The following is a 26,910-nucleotide window of genomic DNA, read 5'->3' as shown; positions in this document are numbered from 1 at the left end:
ACACAATTTTTTGTGTGAATATATTTGTATATTGTATTTTTCATTTAATCATGGATTGATAATTATGCCTTGTGTTTAAGCCCCTTATGTATTTTGGAAGTTTTGTCGAGTATGCACTTCTCTCAAGTGTGATTGAAAAACTTGTGCTAGAATTTTCGACCTCTCATTTTTACCAGGTTAAAAAAACAAATGATTGTTCCTGGCATTTTATTATCGTTTCGTATAAAATGAAATTGAAGGTTTTTGTAGGTTACGAATTCTTGGAACAGTCATTGACAAAACATTTTAACTACCCTATATATGCACCACATCATTACTAACACTTACATAGGTAGCCACCAAAACTTCTGTAATCATTCATTAATGCTTCAGAATGGATTGATCTAACCTCATGTTATCAAGTACGTTATGAAAGGTTTCATAAGAAATTAAGTGATTTCCGCTTAAACGCGTGCTTCCGCAAAAATATCATCTCACCGAATTCTTGTTTCACACCACTTGGAGCAATAAAAAATTAGTCTTGGGAAGGCCATAGCTAAAAGAGGGAAAGCGGAAAGGCATTCTGTTGGCTTCTTTTCCTAGAGGGCCCTCGGGCGACAGTAATTGCCCGTCTTCTTCAACGCCTTCAAAATCGCCTTGGATCCATTTTTCCAAGAGCACGCGAATTCATTCAATACTCCAAAGGAAAAGTTTATTTACGCTTTGCACGGGTATGCATTATCATTCATTTTTTCTTCTTTTTTTTTGTGGGAAACATTTCGTATAACTTTGGGTGACAGCTATTCAATAAGATGATAACTCTCTAAAACTTTCAATTCATTTCAAACATCAGGAAATGTCCAGGAGTACAGTAAAAATCAGCAGACAAACTCTGCCAATTACTTAGGCATAGTTTCCATACTATTTTTATTTTTTTTTTTTTCATACAAAAGCCTTTCTCAAATAAACTGTTACTTTGCAATCTTAAGGTATAAAAAAAAAATTCTTGTGAAAAGCTCAAGGGAGTTACTGCCTAAAGACAATTACAAAAATTTTCACTAAAGATTTTAAATAAAAAAATAATATTACTCATATAACTGGTGTTATAAGACTCAATTATATCTGAGAAGTTTAGTTATTTTGGATACCGGATTTTTTTCTCTGAATTTTTCAGAACGTTGGTCACAGTAGTAACCGTTTGAGTTTAGGGGGTTGGCAGTAACACCCTTTGAACTAACGTTGACAGAAAAGTTGTTATGAACTTCACTAATATTGAGACTACTTGTCGTGAGTGTCGATACAGTGACTGAAGAACTCTCTCCACTCTGGCAGGAATCCGTAACATGGGATCATATTTTTATTATAGGTCATGAAAGTGATTTTAAATTTTATAGTTCAAAAGGAATATAATAGCCTTTTTGAGAAGTTTTAACGATCTTTTAGTAGGCCAGTCAACGCACTTATAACTTCATTTTATAGTACATACTTTTCGTTCATTTGTCATGCGGGTCCCCGTGACGTGAGTAGCCGTTCATAGTGTTCATCGGGTGACTCATATCAGCGTATAATAGTAAGCAACGGCCTTATTTATTCTAGCATGTGTCTAAAAATATTACAAAAAAATAGAAATAAAGTGAGAAAACACCGTTTAGTTGGAACAAATTGTCATCCTTCCAGGACAAAAGGAGTAAAATAGTTCTGTTTACATTTTTGCAATTTTGGACTCATTCATTTTTAACAGTACTGATGAACGCATTTGAAAAAAAAAATTACATTAGCCTACTCACCCGTCATAATAAAAACCCTTAACACCCTTTAAAATAAAAAAATAAAATTCTCTAGTAATAAAATTCGTTGCAATTTAAAGGGAAAAGTGATTGCGAACATTGTTTTAGAAAGTAAGTAAAATACAAACAAAAATACTGGGATAAAGACTTGAATTTTTCTTTACCTGTCAATAACAAATTGAAAAAAATCAAATAATTTGAACTACATGAGAATACATGTGAATTACAATTATACAATTTAAGCAACAGTTAGTACAACTAAATGAACAGTTGTATAATTTACAAAATTGGTTTACACCCAGTAATAATAATCATAACATTTTTTGCATATTGTAATACATCCCCTTATTTTAAGTTTGGATCTTTTCTAAATAAGGTATAAAAATTAATTTTCATTTCTCAAATTTCATTGCAAATTTTTATTCGAACCGGTGGCTTAAGCCACTTTTCATTTATTACAATAAATGGAATTGCAACAGTTTCTCAGGTTATAAAGAATATTTTTCAAATTGTTTTCTTAAATTTTGATGTTATTACCTTTTTAGAAGGAGCTCTTCATTTATTGAATAATAATGTTTTACATTAGTTTTATGTTTATGCTTGACCCCTCTGTTTTGGAGAGTTGGGGATTAAACATACGGTAAAGTAATTATTATTATTACATGTTAGGCAGATCTGGATGAGACATATGTTATATTGGATTACTAACTACATGTTCTTTAGTAGGAAATTGGACATCGAAAATTCAGAAAATTAGAGTAAATATTTATTGCACATGATAGGAAATTGTACGTAAAAAAAAAAACAGATTTTTTTTATTTATTTCAACCTGTACACCAAATAAATCTCGCTTCCTAAATATTTAAGTTTTTGTATAAAAATAATTTTTGTTAAAAATAAAAAATTAGGAAGATTTTTTGACTTAAGTTACCGAATGAGTTTACATAATTTTAGCGCTAAAAATTTAACAGCTCGTTACTTGAGAGCTTATAAGAGAAAAGATTTAGTAAAGATACAGACAGGAAGCAAGGTCACTGGCTGGTATCTAACTCGCACACAAAAAAAAATTAATTACAGGATTTTAGATTTGATCGATTATATATTTTCGAAGGACGTTCTCGAAACCCGATTCTATATACATTCTGGGTGTCAATAATTTAAACTGTATCAAATTAAAAAAAAAGAAAGGATTTTGACAACTTAATGAGCAAGAAATTGTCTCCAGAGCCCTCTGGACACCACACCACAATAAAGTGAGTACCTAATCATTCATTAAGCTGAAATAAAAACTTGAAGTTCGAGCAAGATAGTGACCAATCTCACCTGGTTGAGATACAGTATTTTATAAATTTTTTTTCTTACCTCCTACTATTATTTATTTATTAAGCTATTACAATATTTTTAACCTTACCTACATTAGTATTTTTATATTTATAGTATAGTACTTTTTTATTACAAAAAGTATTAGGTTTGTGGGTATATACGATTACAAAATGTATATGGAATAAATAATAATATAATTGTATAATGTTAAATGTAGTGTTATTTATGCTATTTAAATTTTAAATGTCAATTTATTTTAATTTTAAAAGTCGTGAATATGATGGACACCGAAAACATCATTTTATTTTACTTACAATAAGGTAATAAAAAATTTATGAATGTAAGTAATGTTATGAAATCTTATTTAAAAATTAATTTAATTAATATTTTCCTCAAGCAATCATTTACAATAATCACTTAATTTTATTTGAGTGTTTTTATAATTTTTCTATGTGACTGCTATTTAAATTTTTTCAAATACTAATTGATTTTAACAACAAAGATTTATAAGATAATTCCTTATTTTTTTTCTGAGGTTTCTCTAGCTTCATATTAGGAATTTTGTGAAATCAACATCTTCCTTATAATATTTTATTATTACTTTCACATTTCCAATCAACTTTTATGGATTTTTCACCCATCATCATAATTAAGATAATTAAAATTAATAAGTAATATTCTATAACACTAAATTTGCTTTTATTAGATTTTTCATTTGGATAAATTTTTCAAATTTCCATATTTAATATTTGATATATGAGTTTTTACTTATAAATACAATTTTTTTATGCGTAGTTTTAAAAAAAAAACTATTACTATCAAAACTACATTATGAATCATTTTCGTTGAAAGAACCTCATACGCATATTAACTTCAAAAGCAAGGATAATATCGTAACTTTACATAGTGCTGAAATAAAGAGTTATTTTATATATTCGAAAAAAAATGTATTTTGTACTATAAAATTGTCTTCGTAATTTATTATTTCATTTTTTAGGATTTTTTAAAAATTTCTTCACCATTATTTTTTCCCCCAAAACATTTTATTCCAGCTTTAACGTCTTTGACATGCCATTAAAAATGGTCTTAAATCAACTGGCAGTCAGTTTAGGAATCCAACGAGACCAAACATTTATTTTTAAATCCAATAAAAGAGCCACATTTACTTAAAATTAAAGCATAGTTTCCTACAACCCCCTTCTCTATAAATTGGAGCAAATATATAGTTGAAATATAAAGTGTACAGTGAAAAAATTAAATTAAAATATAAAATTTATGAATTAATTATTTTCTTTAGTCTCTTATGACCCAGAGATGAAATGATTCAAATGAGCAATGTATATGTCCAGGATCCACTAGAGGTTATGTCCAAATCGCATACCTGCTGCAAAAAACTGTATAGCCCAATAGGGCAGAGAAAATTGAAAAATAAATAATCAAATATTGTTATATTTTAGTCCATTAATTTATATATTGAAAACTATCTTTTCTTTTAATTTTTTTGGCTGAATTTTTGAAAATCACATGTTTTAAGTATTCACGGCCGGTTTTCTATGTCTATTTCTAATTTTCTACGGCGTTTTTGCTGTAGAAATCTGTAATACAACTCAAATTATTATGAGCATTATTTTTTGGATAACAAAAAGCACGAACGCCTTTGAAATTGAAATCAGAAAGACCTTCTTTTCATCGGGCGTAATAGATCAATTATGCTTCCCCAACTCCTGTCAGTTTGTTCAGCTTGTTTACTAAGAATAATTCTGAACACCCACATAACGGTTAATGGAGCTCGTCATATTTCTTCAGCTAATCACTTATTGATTATCTTTTTTCCTTCATAAAATCTTGAGAATAATTGTAATGAAGAGTTAACTTGAATATCATGGAAAGGACATTACAACTGTCGTAAAATGAAAAATTATTTATTTATTTACGAAACGAACTGCCTGAATATACAAGATTACTATATTAAAGAACTTATCAATCTGACATTAAACTTAATTAATAAACTTTTATAACAATATCCAGTTACATTTTTTATTTGTTTTTTTAGTTTACTTTATTTTTTAAAAAATGTATATTGACATTAATAATAATTTTGCATATTCATCTGATTTTTTTTTTCAGTGAAAACTATGTTTGATTACTTTCTGATAGTCAGACTGAGCTTTAAAAAACTTTTTTATGTATAATAAATACTGTCCATACATAGATACATTTTTCAGAAATGATTCGTTAACAAAGCCATCAAATTTATCTTTTCTTATATTTTATTTATTATGTTATATCTGCAGTATATAGCGTAACACATATCTTCGCTTGAGTTATAGCAATTATAACAAGTGTATGGTGAATTTTCTCAGAGTGATACCTCTATTTCTCCGGTCATTTTATGGCTGTTGATGTGGGACGTGCTATCTCTGGTCAAAATTTGTTCTAATAATCTCTCAATTGACTAGTTATTTATTTATTTGATTTTTGATTAAGTATTTGATGGACTTAAGGCTTGAGATTGAATCATAAAATCATATTTTAGTAGTATTTTTCATTTATTTTTTCTCTTAATTATTAAGTTGTATTCGTTGTCAAAGTACAGACACATTTTAGTAATACAAAGCTTCTTATTCTGCTAATTTTTCGGTAGAATATGTTTTTGTTATTATCATTTTTTTTAAATAAGGGAATTATGGTCAATGGTATCCACTAGTTAAGGGAACAGGATAAACAAATATTTTATCAATAAACCAACTATTTTCATCTGATTCTCAAATGATAAATATTTATCAAGTACTTCAAATATACATATAATACAAATACATTCAGCTGATTAATAAACATTAATTTTCGTGCCTTGATTAATCAGAGTTGAGTCTATTTATCAAAGTGAGTAAATATCTCTTACGAAATTATTTAAGTTAAATTATTATTATCGCTTAAAATACATTATGAAATTTTGCTTACTAAGTATGTAATTCTTTTTATCGTTTTTTGTATTTATTTTAATATCTTTTTTATTATTAATGGGAGTGGACAGCTCAGTGGTAAGTTACTAACTCCAAGGTTCTCGAATACAGCTGTGGTAGATAATCATTTATTCTATAACTGCAGTCAGTCCTGTGGGGAACATCGTAAGAACCACCCAGGCACTTGTAGTGGGTACCGTTAATTGGGTAAAAATTAAGTGGTTAAGCGTGATTATAACTAAATCACCTCGCACAACCGTTGGTCTATTAACAAAGCTTCAGTAATAACTAAAATTTTATAAAGTAAGTTTTCTAAATGATATTTACTGATTTACTCTCAGCATACTTAATTCTTTCCGAGTCTGAATCTATTAGACAAAGTCAAAAAAACACTCAAATATCAGGCAGTAAACATCTATGATTATCTCTTCAAATAAATAAAATTGTTTCAACCTCTACAAGCATGGACAACTTGAATGAAGGTCATTTTCCACCGAAATTGATTCTTAGGTCGTTAGAGATCAGTTTTCAAACACCCTTGACACTCGGAAGCAACCAAGGGGAAAGTGTCAGTCTAATTCTACAGTCTAATACTTATTCACAGTATAACAAGCGGAAAGATTGATTTAATTCTAATCTATAAATGTCATCATGTTATTTTATTAAAATAGAATATTACATTTCTATGGGAGCTGGTGTATGTTTCAAGCAACGAAGAAAAAAATTTCGCAAACGTTTGCTAAACTATAACTGGTTGAGGAATTTCATGGGCGTATAAGGTCAGACAACAAGATATGATTTCTAAATATTAACTTGTTTAGCTTTGTTAGTATTAGTAATTTTTTATTGAATTTCCCACTGGATTATTTGATTTCTTCAATCTTTATCAATACATATTTATTGATATTCAAACAAAATTTTAAATAATATACTGATGACGTTATCTACCACCACTTGCATGGTGTACATCAGCAAAAATATCTATTAGTCCTACTTTATTTAGCGGACTATTAGCTTTATTCATTAATTTATCCAATGATATATCAGTTTTAATTTTTTTTTTAAACAAACATAAAATTTAATTTTTTTAAATATTTAAAAGATTATATAAAAAAAAATTAATATGTAGTGCAATTATGAAAGATTGACAAGGAATGCAATAAAAAGATTTTATTTTATTTTTATTTTAAAAAAAGTAAGATTTTATAATTTAATACGATTTTAAAATACAACGTTTTCATATTTGCCCAGATTTCAAAACAGATAAAAAATAGAACTCATAACAGTGCAATTCACAATTATAATATATACCAAAATTACATAGAAATCAAATATTGTATCTGAGAAATCACTCAGTTCATTTTAGAATTATAATATTATAATCCAGAAATGGAGAAAAAAAATGTATTTATATTTATATGTCTCTGCCTTTGTACATGAATATTGAGAAATACATGGGAGAAATACATTCATCCAAAATTGTGGTAAGTTGCGGTAATTTTTTTATTTAATAAGTATTTATATATTTGAAATTCTGTTAATACAGAATAAATTAAAATAAAATATAAATGGATTTACTATGACGTATAATGTAGTTTAATGGATATACTATGATATACAATATGATATATACGCCGAATAGCTAGTTATAGAACAGTTCACGAAAACCATCATATATGATTTATCTGTTACAGGGCTCCAACCATATATTTTTGCATTTCAAAAATTATAATAATGATATAAACTGCCACAATCGAGGGTCCTGGGTATTATTGTTCTAAGTAATCATTCATACTATATATGAAGACTAAATTAAATGAAAAATGAGAAAAACAGTAACGGAATTTTTAAAAAAAATACGAAAGATAAATTAATTTCAAATATGATATGCGTAAAATTAGGAAATCGACACAATAAATACAGAGTAGTGTAACAAAAATATGTATACAAAACAAAAAGAATTATTTAAATAAAAATAAAATGATTAAATCTGACACACATTCGTACATATATACAATATTAACATTCCACATTGGTAACTCCGAATCAAGCTTTCCCATCCTCGAGTGGAAGGAAAAACATGACTGCAAGAGATCAGAGCGCTTCTCTCCCAGCCGCGTCACTGCTACTGAAAGTCAGTGCAGTCTGAGTGAGACCTATTTCTGAAACTCTTCTGGGAATGAAACATTACATATATTTTTTTTTTTTTTTTGTCAGTCAGAGACGAGTATTAAAAACTGAAATTTACGCCTTGTTAATTACAATCAAAATATCTTTCAACAATTCAAGACTATATTTCACTAGCCCATCTCGCTGGCACTAATCGTGATTATATCAACCAAGGTTCTGTGATTAAAGATTTCAAAAGAAAAGTGTGTCGAAACTTTAATTGTGACGAATGTTGTGACGGTATGATATGATTTAAAACCCGTCTTGGATATTTAAGTGATTGAAAAACGCTCTAAAGAAGCCAGCCCTAATAAAGATAAGTAAGCAATTATCATGTCTGTGAATAAGTGTATGTTGATTATTAGGTCATTACGAAGTTCTCAACTGGAATATTGGAATCTAGTATAACCAGTTAGCCAACTGTTGCAATATGAAAACGTTCACCCAGTTTTAATAGTCAAAAAGAATATTGTTGCACTTATTTCTATTATTATAATTATTTACTTTTATTATTGAATTGGATTTTTACATCAGTCTTACAGGCATCTTGAATATTCTTTTCATGTTAAAGGTATTTCTAGCTTGTTTAATCTCAAACTATTTCAAACAATTTACATTATCTGCAAACATCATGAAATGAAATGGAAGTGTTCGTTGGAATTTTCGCCACATATTAATTTAAGTTTTAGTTTTTTTAATTTCTTATTTTTTTGGCCCATAAAAATTGTAAAACACTATAAGTATCATAATTTACAAACTTCATAAAATTAAAAGTAAGGAATTAATCACTGCTGTAGGAACACTTTTCACTTTTTCAACTATGAAAAATAATCCACTATTAAAAAACTTAATTTAATTATTAATAAGATAATCATAATTATTATTTTTTTAATTAAATAAAATAGGTTTTTTTTTTATTTTAGATATTGTCCCAATACATTAGTTTATATTAATGTATTTATTTTATTTGCGAGTATGTTTCCGTTTAAATTACTGAGATGTCGATGAACATACTTTAGGTTGTTAATAATGTTTTCAGAAGAAGTAATAATTATTTGTATTATTTTATTATATTTGATCCAAGGACCCGGGCTTGAATCCGGCTGTGCTAGACAATTATTTTCTGTTCACTGTGTAGCCCTGCGTCAACGTGGTGGCTGATTTAGCCAATTATAAAGACTGCTAATTGGAAAATCTCAACTGTCATTCGACAAGATGCTACTAGTTTAAAGATAATACTAAAACCTGGGTGGGCTGGCGGACTAGCACTATGAGGAACAGCTAAAATGTCTAACACCAAGCGCATTCAAGACAAAAATCGTTCATGCTCTTATTATTTAATCACCAATACACTTCAGCATGACCTTCGTATTGGTATTAGTGTTGGTATTAGGTGGGGGAAACTAGTCTGGCTTGTGGTCCCTTTTGTCAAACCCTGGGGGCTACCTATGTTGCCCCCCACGTACTAACCAAGGTGGGTTTGTCAAAATCCAATTTTTGGGACCACCTAGACATAAAAAAATCATTCCTTAGGTGTGAATAGGATCCAAAAAGTTTTGGACCAGGCGCTAACGGAACCAATCCAACGCCCATCGTTGTTTCATCCCTACATCATGGCCTTGATATTCCATTTATATCGAATCATATTTCATCCGAATTCCCTACGTTTTATAATAGCTCACTTCTGATCATAATCCTTTAGCATAATCCCTATTCCTTTTCACAGATCCCTACAATTCTCCCTGAAGGTTGAACCGAGAGAACCCCAGAGACCTATTATTATATTATAGTTGGTATAATATAATAAAATTATATAATGTTGGAGTTGGAGCAATGCTCAGATCCTCCTTCCAAGTCCCAGACGTCTACAGCTAGCGCCCTCGACCAGCCTCTACTGGTTTTCAATACCATTGAAGTTGAGGGAGAAGTGCCGGGATCTTTTGGAGTCCTGCTGTTTCCTCCATAATTGCAGTTCGGAGTTTCTCTAGACTGATTGTACTTAGGAATTAATAATTTTAAGATTTAAATTTTATTTAATTTTTTTATTCATTTTTGAAAACTTCTGCATGATTTCACTATGTACTCTCATATCTCTACTGGCAACGTCACTAAGTTAGCCGAAATGTAATACTACTCAATATAAACAGTTTAAAAAAAATAAATAACACTAGAACAGAAATACAACGCTTCTTGAGAATTTATGAATGTTCCTCTTGTATTTGATCTTATATGGCAGTATAAACATTTGTTCTTCTTCTAACATTACTTTTATTTCTATCAAAACTATTTTCGCTTATGTTGATTTAGGTTACATTTATAAAAATATTCTGTAATTTATGTGCATATTTGCTTACAGAAAACTACTGATTACAACAATTAAAGACTATGATCTAAATAAATCTTCATTAACAACACAAGATATCCTAAAAATGTACCCGGATTTTTTGTAAGAAAATAAAAATAATTTGTACTTTAATTGGTCATGAAAAGCCACAACATCGATTTATACTGTAAAAAATCTTTAATGACTGGAAAGCGGAAGGTTATCGATATTTCGTATTCCGAAATGTAAATAACCCTTGTCTGAAAGGTCATTAAAAATGAAGAATTACCCTTAGCAAAGAAAACTAAATAGAATCATTTATTCCGTCTTGTAGTTTTTTCTATTGTTATTTTCAAGTTAAATCGATTTCTTAGGTAGTTACGTAGTTTTCTCAGTTCTCGTGAGGAAACGAGGAGGTATCAATTGGAGGATACAAGAAATCTTCCAAGACTAATAGCCTCAGCTATTGACTAAGATCTGTAGTGTCCTGATGACATCTTTAATTTCCCATCCATTTATTTCGAGCTAAAAAATTAAAAAGAAAAATCGACTGTTAACATCGCGAAGTAATAGCAATGTATTTACCTGAGCTCCATAATTACATACCTACTCAACGAAGAAAAACATTGTCTATAATTTTTTTTTTATTACTATAATATTCAATGAATAACACTGAAACAAATTATTAATTATAGATGAGCAATCTACCTCAAAAAAACGAAAGCAAATAAATAGATTATGCAGTTGGGTTGTATCTCTTTTTAATCATGTAATTTATTTTTAGTCACTCTCTGCTTCACACGATATTTATTAATTAAATAAATTGCATAATACATTTAATTAATAACAATTACATTTTACAAACAAATTTTAGTATATTAGTTATTTATCATGCAAATATAATAAATTTTCAAACATGACAATATATTAGGTAATTTTTTATGAAATGTCAGCCTTCACATGAAAAATTATTTATTAAGACACTTCAAATGATTGCACATTGTTTATTATATCAAAGATGAACAGAGACATTACCATGGCGTTCGGGGAAATATTTTGTAACGAAAGGACTACTCGCAGTTGGTTTGAAAAAGTTTTCATTGGTGATAAATATTTGGATAACCAACTTAGAGGAAGACCTCCACGATGCCATTAGGCTTAATGTGGAAGAAAGCCCAAACCAAACTGTTAAAGGACTTGCAACACAACTGTATAGATAGTTTCTCTACACTTAATATGAAAAAAGGTCTATTTGGCTAACTCATGAACTTACTGTGTGGCAGCAGCAAAAGCGACCTGTGACATGTATTTAACTGCTTACTAGACAAAAACCGAGCATTTTCTCGAAAGGATTATCGCTTGTGGTTAAAAATGGATTCTATATTATAACAAGCATCGGTAAGGTCAGTGGTTAAATCTCGACGAAAGATCGGGACGCATACAAAACCAAATTTGCATCATAACAATTATTGGTTTCTGAATGATGGTCAATGGTATGAATAATTCATATCTCCTTTTTAACCAGAGGTGAAACCAACATCACATCCTCCACTGATACTGACACATTGCATCAAGAACTTGTCAGAAAACAAATTTAATTGGTTAATCGTAAGAGTTCTACACTTTTTTACGACGTCAGTTTTCATGTTTTATGAAAGACAGTGAAGAAACTAAACGAGCTGAATTACGAACTCCTTTCACACCAACCTTACTCGCCAGACTTATCTCAAACATATTTCTAATTAATTAGAAATTTGGAGAACTTAAGGTAAAAGTTTTGAAAACGATTCTCAGGCCAAAAACGTATTTTCTGATTTTATTTCTACACAAAATTACGTTTATTTCCAGTTCTGGGTTTCAAACGTTGAAAATACCTCAAGAGAAATGTACAGGAAATGAGGGTAAATATTTTGAATAAAAATGTTTTGATTTCAAAAAGTTGTTTTACTAAATAACCTTTCCTGTAAAAACTAACATTTCATATAGACTTTAATTAATTAAATAATTAAGTGAAACAACCTAATGAATTCAAAATATGTATCCTCATTTTCCCTTATTATTATTATTATCTTATAATAAGTATTATTATCTTTTAAAACCCACTGAAAAAAAGATCTGGGTTTTATGAAGAAATTAAGTCAGAAAATGCGTATTTGGCCTGAGAATCATATTTAATTATTCGATTGTCAAAGAGTATAATTAATTACAGAGCTTCTAAATTGTTTAAGGTAAAATGTTGATGATTTAATATTATGATTAATAGTTTTATCAAAAGAGTACAAACAAATTTTTATTAAATAACGAACAATTTACTATTTTAAAATTTGATTCTAGTATGAATTTTTATTAAAAAATTATCCATTCAGATAGGTTCAGGGGTGCAGTAGGTTGTAAAGAAGTACTGTAACTAGACCAACGGTTGTGCATGAAAGTGGTTAGCTTCTAATAGCAAATAGAGCTTAAAACATGTAGGTATATATTTTCACCATTTTATCATTATTATGATTTCCATATCTAATAATACAAAAAAAATAATAAATTTATACATTAACAAACTATTTTAATAAGTTAAATAATATCTATTTCTTTCAACATTTTTTTATTTATTTAGCTTGTTAATTATTAATTTTTTGAATTCTACTATTTTTTGTATTATAGTTTAGTTTTATTAAGGGTTGTCACTCATAATTAAGTATCTATACCGTTTCATTATCATTTAATTACTATAGCATTATGGTTTTTAAATTAAATTATTGAACAGTTTTTCTTATTTTTTTATTTTATATATTTTAAAAATTCTGAACTATGTGGACTCATACCAATGTATGAAAGAGGTTTTGCTTACAAAGTATTTTTCTCCTGTTCTTGTGAAGACAACACAACAAACCCATAGATTCCTACACACGGAATTCATTATTTTATTGTTATAAACTGTAAAACTGTATAAACTCATTGAACTACCAAATAAAAAAAAAAAACTATTTTTTTTTTTTTTTTATGTTTCTTTACTATCAAATATAAAAAACATAAAGGGCTTGTGGGTTTTATATGGTAATAAAAACTACTTCAATGTATTTTAAACATCGATAATGTGAACGTTTAGTTACATGAATAAGACCTCCTAAATATTAACATAATTTTAAATAATATTTTATAATTATTGAATAATTTTAAATATTGAAAAAAAATTTTAAAGTAATAAAAATAATAATAATAGTTATGTAAGGTAAGTATGGAAGAGAAAAAAATAAACATAAAGAAATACTAAATATTTATAACAAAATAGTAGGGAAAAAATCTACAAAAAATTGATATATGTTTATGATCAGAAAATGTTTAGTTGTGCAATATGTTCTTAATAACTGTAGTATATAAGTTTATGAAATATATACAATACTAAATAATATTAATTTTAATAATCTAAAAACTATTATAAGGAATAAGTACCTTGAGGGACTCCATCAGTACTGCAGACGATGATCGACTGACCAGGGAGAAGAGCGATCCAGCGCTATATAGAAGGAGGCGGAGCGGTAAGACCTTGCTCTGTTAGGGGGAGAAATCCAATGTCACCCCGATCACGGGTCACAGTCGCGGGTGACGGCTGGTCTCAGAAGTGAAGACTGAACGGAGTCCAGTGACTGCTCTGGGGTAGTGCCGAGTGGGGGTCCCTACCGTTCGCTATGTGGAGTGTTCAGCTTTGATAGCATTGCTCGGGGATGCGAATCTATCTGCCAAATACAGAAATCTAAATAACATTAAGCTGCGCACTTTGAAGACATGTATATCTTTAGAATTATTTTATTCGCCAGGTTTTATTTAATAATATTATTAAATAAAATGTATTCTTTCATGGTGATCTTGGGGGTACAGTCAGAATGACTGTTTAATGAAAAAAAAATCATTATCGATCGTTGCTCAAGACCCCATACAAATTTTAGTATTTTATTTTTCAAAAAAACTGTATTAAAATTTATAAAAATCAGGAGGGGTGTCACACTGGCAGACAAAAATTTAAATTGAGCTTCTTTCAGAAGTGCACTTTTTTAAGATAATTTTTTCATAATGTTGGCAGTAGTCTTGTTATTTCACTACACAAACCTGTTTAGTTCTGCTTTAGTGTGTTCGATGAAAATCATCTTCAAAAAAATAAAAATGCGTTTATGAAATTTTGTCTAATATTGGCATGTCCCATGCCCCTTCCTAATATTGGCAGAGTTTTTTTTTTGGCATCTAGAAACATATATATGTGTGCATGAAACTATCTTCTAATTATCTTCAAATAATAAGATTATCTCATATTTTTTACCCTTTTTTCGGTGGGTCTTGAAACGTTTTAAGCAGGTTGTATTCCTACAACAAACTGAATTCTGATAAATTATGTTTCTTCAAATAAAACCTTAAATTTCACAACAGTAGTTATAATATCAGTTCAACATAATCCAAAGATGGGATTCTTGAAATTTATCAACAATTAGGATTATTTATTTTATTACTATATTTCTAAATATAGGATGACAAATGACGATGTATTTTTTGCCTAGATTCCCCTCCTCTTCAAAAAGTATCTTAATACCGAAATTGGAAATTTTCTAAATATTGTTTATGATAATTTAAAAATCGAAATATAGATTCGAAACTTATCCATGAAATTCCCTTTGATTTGTCAACATCCATTTCTCCTGAAAGCCGGAAAAGGGCTTTATGGGCACTATAATATCATCTTCTCAATTATTTAATTCCTCTGATCTTTTACATAATAGATCAACGTAGTTATCTACTATTGCAGTATTTTTTAAATTTAAATTGTAGTGAACTCTATTGAAGATATTCCTTCCAAGAATTTAATTTAAAAATGCTTTCAAACGTTTACTTAAACTATATTTTTACAGTTAGTATCCAAATATTTTTTTTTGTTTTGTTTTTTATGCCAACTGCTATACTTCCTCATACATTGAGGGTTGAGGAAGAAAATCAAAACCTATTCCAGTATTTTGATTTTGAAGGAATTCTAAAATGTATTATAATTCAATATGAAGTTTTGAATGGGGCCTAAGAAATTTTCACAGGAACTGTATGAATGAATTTCATCAATATGATTTCACCGGGAATTTATAATAATTATGATTTATAATAATAAAAACTTAATATAATTATGAATGAAATTGAAAGTGTCCAAAAGGCGTACGTACAAAATTGAATTTTCCTTCCAACCTAAAGTATATTAATTTTTTTTTTTTATCTGACACTTCCGCCTTTAGGGGAAATGAGTTTCTGATTATAAATCGACATTTTTTAAGTACTTGAACACATTTGATGGACAAGCTAAATCTCCTTCACTCTGTAAATGGTTGTTATAATAACTTTTTCTTATTCTCAACTAACACGAATCTCAGTTAATAAAATAGATCTTATATTAATATATTTGTGATAAAATTATTTTTGGGTCGTATTTATAAATAAATGCATGTACGTATTTTTCATTTGTATTAATTATTTAATAAATCAAAATGTATTGTGCTGTTTATACCAAGATGGAGGCTGATCATATGAGTTAGATGATATAGTGTGAAATTGTTCCTAAAACAGTGAGCCCTCATTCCTCAATAAATTGCCAATTTCGAGTATAATCACGACTTTCAAAAAGTCTCCATTAGATTAAGAGGGTCTGATGTAATAATCAATGATATTTAGGAGAATTGACTGAAATTCCGAAAAATCCCTAAAAATCTGAAGCTTAGGGAGTACAGGTAAGGCAGAAACAAAAGATTTGATTGAAGTCCTCCGTTGAATTACAGGAGCGATCTGGGATCAGAGCCTTAAAGATAGAGGAAAAGAACTCACAGTGAACTACAAAGATTGGTCAGTCAATATCTCATCATATAATGGCAAGGTAGGGCGGGACATATGACTCGAAGCAATCCATCAAAACGCCTCTTAACAATGATTGCCAATATTGTTGGCAAGAGACCACGTGGGACGCAAAAACCGAACAGAATCATCAAAGATGCGTAAGAGCTACATCGAACAAACTAGAAAGTAGTAGCCCAAGACAGGCAAGCGTGAAGAAGGCTGGTTCGGGCGGTCAAAATTCGACTAAGTTTGTAGAGCTAACCGAAAAAAAAAATATAAATATGTTAACACAATATTTTTTTATGCACCATTTATATATATAGTATCTACTATTTATACATATATGTTGATTTATATCTAGAGTTTGAGTAATAAAGAAAAATACTCAAGTTAAGTTATCTTACAAAATCTCAGGATTTATTCGTAAAGTTAAAATTCCTTTAAAATCTGTGCGGCTGAAATGATAAAACAGTAAAATTATTAAAATAGTAGAATATATATGTCCTTGAAATGAATTCAATGCAACTTCTTTTCTTTGTCCGTCCTTATGAATTTTTTGATTGACATTTTGTCAACTTTAATTTTCAATAAGATTGGATTATCACCAGGAAACTTAAGATCTTGTGTTTCTTATTTCGTTTCGGACACATAAATAAAAAAAAAAATTAGGCTTCCTTCCATCATTATCCTTACCTGTTAGGTGTAAGGATATTTATTAACTCCTCACTAACCCAAACGATGTCTTCAAGTGAAAAGTTGTTTTCCTTTCATTTCCATTTTACACCCACTTTTTGAGCACTTATTGAATGATGTAACCAGGAGCCCTGTGTTAAAAAGGAACCCACAATTACAAACAAGAAACATTAATATAATATTTGATTATTACGATAATGTAATCATTACATTTAGAATTATTATTATTATTACATATCTCATATGACAAATGCAAGAAAAGAATGGAAACGAGGCCAGTGTGACAGTGTAATGCGATTAGGGAAGTGAGTCACGATAGTATTAATTAGCTAGCCAATATTTCTCTTATCCTCCAGCAGGGTCATTTCTTTCAAACTGGTTTTATAATACTTTCTAAATAACGAAACTAGAAGTGTTGTTTAATTCTAGATTCAAAACGTTTATTGACTAATTCAAGTGGGATCAGAATATATAGACCGGGTTCTAATGTGTAGGATGAGGAAAATAGAAAAAAGGCAAAATCTTTAAATCTCAAAGCTTAATTTAACATATATTTGCCATGTTATGAATTATAGTACCCTTTCAATTATCTCCATGCATAATTCATTATTTCTACTTGCTTAGGTGTAGCTATCTAGACAAGACTTGACCGAATGCTGCAATTAATATTTGCTATAAATTTCCTGAAACAAAAATTGTATATGTAAGAATTAATTAAATATTGAATTAAACTTAAGAATATTTCAACGGAGAGTGAAAGAATTAACGAAAAATTGGTGATTTTCTCCCAATAGAACATTTAACAATTGACATTATAGTACCATCGAATGATATTGATTTTGACAATTCATTAATTTCACATAAAGAAAATACGTTAGAGATAAAAATACTAGAGTATATTTATATATTAGAAAATATTAATTATACAATGAATTTATCAAAGAAATTTGAACTAATACTATGCAGAAATTTTAAGCAAAATTAATTTATGAATAATATAGTTAAATTTAAAGTTATTATTTACAATTAACCTTGATATGAATTTAAATAATAAAAGAAAAATAAGAATTTAGATAAAAATCCAATTTTTAATAAATCAATTATATGACTAATTTGATTGTATGGAAAGTTGAAAATATGGTGTGATAAGTGATTGATAATAGTGCTAAGTTAATCTCTAAATTAAAGTTTTAAAATTTAATGGAAAAGTAACAAGATAGAAATTAAGCGTAAGATAAGGTAAGCTTATTTATAAATTTGGCTCAATTTATTGACCTGGGTAGAATAACAAAAAGTTTTTAATTGTTGAATGTGAGGAGTAAAATTACATTTAAGATGTGCTAATTTATTATTGATAATGTTGTTTGTTAAAATTGTTAAAAATTAATGTATAATAAGAGATGTTATGTAAAAGATCGTCTTGGATACAAATTATTTCATTTAAACAATTAATCAAAGAAGTATGATGATTTTATATTTTAAAAAATATTTATATTTAAGGATTAAATGATAATAGAAATAAGCCCCTGAATATTTCAAGGTATGAAGATTGACCAAAAATTAATGTTTTGTTCACTGTAGAAAATTTAGAAATTGATATAGTTGTATCATCAATATATTTGTTTCAAAATAGATTAAAAGAACTCTAGAGAGAAGGTGAGAGTTGTATAAATTATAAAACTTATCATATCGATAAGTTCCTGCACAATGTATAATTGATCAAAACAGTGGGTTAATCCATTCTTTAAATAAGGATTTTTTTCAGTGTATTAAACTATTTAATTTATTTGTCATTAATTATTGAGTCCGTATTACCTAAAAAATTACTTCCTTAATCTTGATACCTTTGATAGCCTCTAGAATATATAATAGATCCCATTACTTCGCATCAGTGACTGTAGGCATATATCAGACAACACTTTTTAGGAAAAAATGTTTGATATCGCAGGAAATTTGGATTAGTGAAAAATTTTCCAGTATAAATTTTATCAAATACCATCTAATACTATGGCGAAATTTCTCTTGTTGCTTGTAGCTAAAAAACAATATTAACTGTTTATTTTTTATGACTTATATTTCAGATTTCCATAATAAATATCTATAATAAACAACTAACTGAACTAAAAATACATTTATTTTTATTTCGAATGGCTCATGTAGAACTTTTGGTCGCCGGAACTAGCCTTCTCCATGCTTGCCTATCTTGGGCTGCTGGTTTCTAGTTTTCTGCGTGCAGCTCTTTTGCATCTTTGTTGATTCTCTCTGGTTTTTGGTCTCTCTCCATGTTTGTTGTGTAGAGGCGTCCTGATGGATTGCTTCGAGCCAGAGCCCCCTTTCATCTTAATACTATACTCCTTGCCTTCATATAGATATTGACTATACTGACCAGTCTCTCCAAGCAGTTCCCTATCTCCTAGACCCCAGATACCTTCTGTAATTGTACGGAGAACTTTTCGTTCGAATCTCTATGCTCTCTAGGGTACCAATTAGAGACCAGATCTCTCAGCCGTATTTGGCTGCTTATTTATGGCATTGACCCCTAGCTTCAGAATTTTAGAGATTTTCCGGCTTTAGTATTCTTGACAGAGATATAGAAGCCTCTGTTCCCGTATGTTATACGCTGTTCTATCCAAGTCCGTTAATAATTTATTGATGTTACTGTGGAGCTAAGGTATTTTAAACTGTTTACTTTCGGAAACGATTTGCCATCCATACAGATCATGTTATTGGGGTTGATTTTTCGGCTTAGAATCATATAATTTGTTTTGTCTTCATTTATTCGAAAAAATAAATATTACTCATTTACTACTAATTAATGACTCATAATTATAATTAATTACTGATTTAGTTACTAAAAATACGTAATGTTATTAATTTTTAAGCTCTATAATTTCTTCAAATTGAGTTTGATGGTTGATAAGCTTTGAATAGAGTTGGTGTTGGAAAAATGCCCTTTATGGTTTCAATCATGTTTGTTCCCTTCCGCTATTTATTTCACGGTTTATTGCTGATTATAAGTTTTCATAGACAGCCTCTTCCAATTGACCTATTGTGTTGGGTTTCGTCTTCCAATGCCTATGTAACGAATAGAACACCCTGTGCACAACTGTAGGAGTTAACAGGCCATAGTTACAACGTATTATTATTTTTTTTGCGTTTAAATATTTTCAATGATTATATCACTTTTCATCCTTTTTCTAAATAAAAAATTGAGGGAAATACGACCGTAGTGACGAAGGTCTGCTAATCCTCATTAATTAATTTTGAAATTTTTTTGGTCTAGCTCAGGTTTCGATAAATCTATGAAGGACATCTTTAGAACAAGAGGAGCTAGGATACGATACTGTCTGCTCTAAATATCTTCTGCCTACTCAGTATTCTTCTATGTTCTTTTCTACATTCCCTCATATTAAATTATCTTATGTCTGATGCTACAGTTTTCACAAGTCTAATTTAGACTTTGTTTTATATTCTTCAGAATGTCAAAATACTTTTATTTATTATTATTTTATACTTTTATTATAGCTCTCTTGTAATTATTTCGACCGAAAAAACCGAAGGCAATGAATGTTCCGTTTTAAGTAAAGTTTTACTTATCAGGATTCTTTTCATTTTTCAGTATTTTTATAATTATATTTTCCCCATCTCTTGAACAATCCATTTGAAAAGTTTTGTGGAAGAATCTTTTGTACCTTCTTGGTTGAAATTTTCAAACTGTCACCGGGAAAACTCATATCGTGCGCAATGAACAAATAACATAAGACGTATGGTCCTTGTATGAGACTCAAACCAAATCCTCGTGAGTGAAGGACCTTGATAAAAAAAATTACAGTTACTTACACTTATAAGCCTTCACGATTGAGAATCTGATGGCTCAGCGGGTTGGGGTGGGGGTCCCAGAGCGCTTTGTCAAGATGATTGTGGGTTCGAATCCCAGATGGCTCGGGAAATATTTATTTCACAGCTGCCCTGAAAAATGAATCTTTACATTCCCACTCTGGGGCTGCATAGTTCCTCAATATTCCCGGTGCTGTTTAGTAACGTTTGAATATTAACATAAGTTAAGGTGTTGCATCAAATAGTTCCAATTATCCCCCGAGCAGTCCTTGAATGTTAGCTGACGTTTATGATTACTAGAGCAACGCATTGGCTATTTTAACTATTTCCTGTTTTGCAAGCATAACGAATTCTAAAGGCACAACAGCACATAGAGATTACTCATTCTCATTAATAAATTCTTTATTTATTCATGTAGTACTTTAGTACCTATAATAAACGTTTTTAGACAGAAATAATATACAATCAACTAAGCTATGCACAAGTTAGTTTGAAAATGGTTGAGGTTGCCATATGCGTCAAAAAATGTACAACACAACGTTTATCAAGCCAAGGAACTGCCACACATAATTCATGTTCAATTTGATTGAAAAAAGTTTGAACGAAATTGCCAATTTAATATTTTATACACGTGGGTTATAGTTTTGGTTAGTTAACTATTATTTTAAAACTAAAATTGTAATGATTTCATAGTCATTTACAATTAACGTATTTAAGATTTAGCTGCTTTTGATCGAGTCTGGCACCCAGGACTGCTATACAAGATCCGTAAAAAACCCCTACATATTATCTCATCCGTCCTTTTCTCTCAGACAGGTTATTTCAAGTAAATCACAACAGAGCTTATTCATCCCTGTTTCTTCAGTCTGCTGGTGTACCTCAGGTGTATCCTTGGTCCTATCCTTTATACAGTTTTTACAGCTGAAATCCCAACCCATCCTAACACTATTCTCACCACGTATGCCGATGACACATGCCAATTGTTATTGAATAATGATCCTTCCATTGTATCCCAAACCCTTCAATCCCACATCACCACCCTTGAAGAATGTGGAGGATTAAAATAAATCCCACCAAATCCCATTTACCCTTCATCGTAAACCTTCATCTTGCCCCACAGTATTTTTTAATAATACCCCACTTATTCCTGTTGAACAGATCCTAAATCAATAAATGGACAAACGACTGACATGGAATCGTCATACAAGACTGAAAAGACAGGAAACTGCTCGTCGATTCTGACCGTTACTATTACTAAGTCCAAACTTCCAATCCATTACAAAATACTGATCTACATGACTGTTATAAGGCCTACCTGGAAATACGGAGTTTAGCTATGGGACTCCACTAAACCAGTTAGCAACCAGTAAATTAGAGATATATTTTTTTCTAAATGTGTTTATTTACAAAATAATACAAACAAATGGATCTTTTTAAATAATTAATACACTTAGAAAATGGCACAATATCCGTCTGCCAAAGCCTTTGTGCTGTTTTTTTAACTAAAACACATAAATAACAAAACTTTAAAAAAATAAGTTATATGCTTTGAAAACAATGCTTTTTTAACAAGTCAATATTTTTAAACAACAATACGATATATATTTTAAAGAAACGAAATAATAATATCAAATGTCAGTTATCAAACAGTTGTATTTATCCCTCATATGTTAACGAACTGAGCTCTTTCCAGTGTAGGCCGTCGTACATAGCTGCTAAGAGCTGTCCAATTAAATCTTTTTAATAAACTGAGTAATTGTACTGGAGAGCAGGTATGCTGCCCAAAATATTTTATTCTATTTTCACTATACTTGTCACAGGTTCCCAAGAACTGAAAGTTATAATACCTTCCTTTTCTTCGTAGTTACAGACCGGGCAATTATCAAAACTATCATGCATCCACATTTTTACTTTTAAATAATTAGAGATATAAATAACCTTAATAATTTTAAATATTAAAGGGTGGTTTTAAAAAACAATAATTTCTCTACATATTTTTTATGAAGATTTTCGTTATTGTTAGGCAATTATTATTTCTGCGTTTGAGTTCGGACTGAAATATCGAAACTCTCTTGTGCCATGAAAAATCCACGATTGATGTACATAAGTTCCCCTGCAATATCTGAGCATTTAATATTTTAATTTTTAAAACAAAATATCAACAAAGCTGAACATAATATTTATTTATCCGACAAATAACCGCAGAACTAAATGAACAATTCACTAGCGTCCCTCAATATTTCCTAACGCAAAGTTATAAAACAAACAGTCCACAGGTATATGATTAGTGGTTAGAAGTTCATCAAGGTTATCTGAACAAAGAAATTCTGTTTAAAGTTGCGGTAGGAAGAAGAATGAGGTTGTATATTCCTGTCTGAGAACACTTTATTTCTGTCTTGAGACAGGCATAGGAATAGCAACTTTAAACTACTATATAATATTTGAAATAAATTAATAATACTTAATATTATTAATATAAATTTTATAGGTTAGTAGGTTTTGGTGTTGAAATGTCATTAGTCTGCTATGTCGCAATGTCTCCACCATAAACCCTCATACGTCCTCTAAAACCAAAACCTCTAAGGACAGACCACAAGAGCTGGCTGCACCTGTAGGTTACATCGGGCTCCCAACCCCCATCTTTCATCCGTCCCTGGAGTGGCTACCTGCTTTTACGTAAGTCACTGGACCCGCCTTTCACGAGGAGACTCCTATTACAATCGCGGCCTCGCCGACCAACCGTTAATATCATTTGCTGTATTTTTTTTCTGAAATAATGTTCTCTCAGAAACTCCATAATTCAATCTGATCCATGTTTTTATTCAAAAAATGGTCAATTAATAGTTTAGTAGTTTTTTTTTCTTGTAGCCGTCTAGAGAGTGAGTATATCCACTTAGAATCACTTAGAACGAAATAGGGAAGATACGATTTTCAGATAAGTGGCTGAAAAAAAATTATGCATGTGTAATATATTTTATTGTGTTTATTGTACATTTGAAGTTCAATTAGAGCATAATTATGTTTTATATATATATATATTTATTTACGAGACTAGTTTAATTTATCAATTATGGTAAAATTTAGATAAGCATCTATATTTTTGATTAATTCATTTTAAATATCATGCGTTTCAGTTATGCTGCTGTCCTGCTATATAGCATATTGCTACTATGTTATATAAAAAAGTTAATTGACGGTAAATAAAATAATTAATATATATATTTATATCTATATATGATAAATTTGACAAATGTTGGTTAATTTGACAACATTATATCAGACCTGGAAGTATTGTCTGCAACTTTTTTAAATATTAATTTAAATATAAATAATCAGTTCGAATGTTTTTTTGTATTCAAAACATTGTGAACTTTAAGTCCACCTACATCATATGTACAATTTAAAAGAACTTGACAATGGGCAGAAGAGTTGATCTAATGACATAAAGAATATAGAAGTAAAATAAAAGGTATAAATTCCTGAAAAGAAATTGAATAAAGGTTTATTGATTAAATGAGAGGCAATTAAATTAAAATTTTCCTTGAAAATTAGATCGGCCAAAACGTTAGATATTTAAAATGAATTAATAATGAATGTTGAGGTTGTATGAATATATTTTATTACAATTGATATACTCAGGCTTGTGTTTTCGGGAGCCCACCCATTGAGTATCCTTAATTGGGGAAAAAGTATGGGATCGAGCGTGATTTTTACCATATCACCTCCTTGCACAACTATTGGTCTAGTAGAAGTACTTCCTTGCAAAGTACTGCACTCCTAACCCTTCATGGGTTGTTGAGGTACAGACTTAATTTTTTTTTTTTTATTCCATATTTCTTTTTAAATCTAAGCAACTATCGTCATCGCCCTGTCTTGCTATCTCAGTTATAATACTATTCACAAGTTGTGTAGTGGTCATGTATAAATATTGAAGAGAAGCTATTGTTTCCACTACACAACTTGTGGATCGTATCCTAACCGAGACATTGCGAGAGGATGATGGCGGTGGATGTTTGGATTTCAAAAAAAAATATATATGGAATATTAAATAAAAAAAAAAAATTAAATCTGTATTTCTACAACCCATGATTCTGAACATATCACATCCTTACAAAACCGTTGGTCTAATAAGTACCTTACAAAGAACTGCACCCGTACATATATATTATATTTTTATTTTATGTAGAATAAAGAGAAAAAAAAATCACTTGAAAATAAAACTTTTACTTACATGACATAAGGATTGAATGCAAAACTAATAATTTAAAAATATTTAACTTTAATTGTTACAGACGTACCAGAAGTTATTCAGAGTAAATTGAAATGGGTGTAATTACGAGTATATACCCTGTTATAAAATTATGTGAATTATTATATGAACAAGAACATTAAAAGTATAAATAAATAAATAGATGGTTACTTGTGATAATAGAATACACCTTAGGATTTATTCTAATTTTCCAGCACTGTTGCAGTGTAGGAAATTAGTGTAGGCATCAATCATTTGGTTAAATCACCATCAACCTTTCCAAAACACCAACTCATTTGAAAACAATTTTAATTTAATATTTACCTAATTGATGTATATATTAACGCAAGTTATCACTTTTTAAACCTTTTTCACTTCATATAATCATAGAAACTAAGAATTTATATGTACAAAGGCATGCTTACAACTGAACTGAAACTCCAAATACTGAAACTCAAACTGTCACTGGCTGAAAGGCATTTCCATTACTGAAACATTTTCTCCAAAAACCAGCCAATTCAGTAAAATTTCTTCACTTCCTGCAATCTCCAATGATATATATTATATGACGCCTTTTTACTTATTTTCACCCCTTAGTTATCAATTGTTATTTAACTTAAACATAATAATTTCTAATTTGAGCATTGGATTTATTATTACTTTAAACTGTGACTTTTTTTAATGAATAAAAACTAAAATGATCCAAATTAATATATTGAATATAAAAACTCAAATATACCAAAATCATTTTTGATCGATTCAGACATACACTCCTCTTAAATATGTAGTTTAAACTTCAGGCTGTTTGCATACACAGAGACTGCTTCACAAGACTTCGCTATTCAGATTCTATTATTACCATATAGTAGGACTCATAAGAACGAGTCTGACAGTTATAAGACACTATTCATAAGAAAGATTGCTGTAAGATATGCCGTGAGTGAAGAAAAAGAAAGGAAGATTTTCTGAAGACCAATTTCACTGTCGGAAACTGTCGAAAAAGGTAACATTGTCAAATGGATTAATCCTATTACCTTTTTTGGATGCAAAATGATGGAAGAAGAAAGTTTGATGCCAATTCTATAGAACGAAATGTACCAAAGGGTGTAAAATATATGTTTTTTGTTTATAAAACATCAATAATTTATAATGATGTGACAGTTGATGACAATGGATATTTAATGAGAAAATGGTTGGAGTTGTGGTGAGTGAATAACACGAATAAATTTATGAATATTATTAAATATTTGTATTTTATGAATACTATTTTTAATATTTGATCTATTAAGACAAATAAAGTAATCCATCAACCAATCTATCGTCTTACAGTAATAATTTTATTTATTATATAAAGTTTTTAATCGTTTTAGAGAATGAAATATATAATGGATCTTTTATGAAAAGCGAAATGAAAAATTTCTAATACAAATTTCACTTATTTGAGTTCTCCACTGATCATTCACAAACATCTTCTCATATTAAAAACTTAATTTAGTATGTAAATTTTTAATTCGTTTTAGAGAATGAAATTTACAATAGGTCTTTTATGAAAAGCATTTGCCATGTAAGTAAGAGAAATGAAAAATTTCCAATACATCAATTTCTAATAAAATAAATATATGAAATAAATACGTGATCATACTCAATTATATTTCATTAAAATCTATAAAAAATGCTCAATTTACATGCATAAAAAAATAAAAAACCTTTAAATAAAAGTAACAGGTACTTATA

At 29.4% G+C, this 26,910-nt stretch overlaps 1 protein-coding gene and 1 long non-coding RNA gene across 3 annotated transcripts in view; both read right to left on the bottom strand.

The window, feature by feature from the left end:
* LOC106690333 (uncharacterized) overlaps positions 1 to 14,168 on the bottom strand; it is a 35,203-nt gene extending 21,035 nt beyond the window's left edge. Inside the window, exon 1 of the mRNA XM_014435739.2 lies at positions 13,992 to 14,168. Coding sequence (XP_014291225.1) covers positions 13,992 to 14,006 — 15 coding nt within the window. The 5' untranslated portion in view covers positions 14,007 to 14,168. The remainder of the gene's footprint in view (positions 1 to 13,991) is intronic.
* Positions 14,169 to 17,060: 2,892 nt separating this feature from the next.
* The window catches only part of LOC106690334 (uncharacterized), a 15,649-nt gene continuing 5,799 nt past the window's right edge, over positions 17,061 to 26,910 (bottom strand). The window contains exons 4-7 of one of the 2 annotated variants that reach the window (XR_001344580.2): positions 25,602 to 25,715; positions 18,906 to 19,125; positions 17,669 to 17,773; positions 17,061 to 17,221 (exon numbers count right to left, since the gene is read on the bottom strand). This is a non-coding gene — a long non-coding RNA (uncharacterized lncRNA). Of the gene's footprint in view, positions 17,222 to 17,668; positions 17,774 to 18,905; positions 19,126 to 23,666; positions 23,871 to 25,601; positions 25,716 to 26,910 lie in introns of those variants that run through there. The other variant, XR_010843070.1, reaches the window with a different exon arrangement.

Source organism: Halyomorpha halys, unplaced genomic scaffold, assembly GCF_000696795.3.
Source record: "Halyomorpha halys isolate HHAL.00 unplaced genomic scaffold, Hhal_1.1 Scaffold1664.1, whole genome shotgun sequence".
NCBI lineage: Eukaryota > Metazoa > Arthropoda > Insecta > Hemiptera > Pentatomidae > Halyomorpha > Halyomorpha halys.
This window is presented reverse-complemented; position numbering and strand designations above follow the sequence as displayed.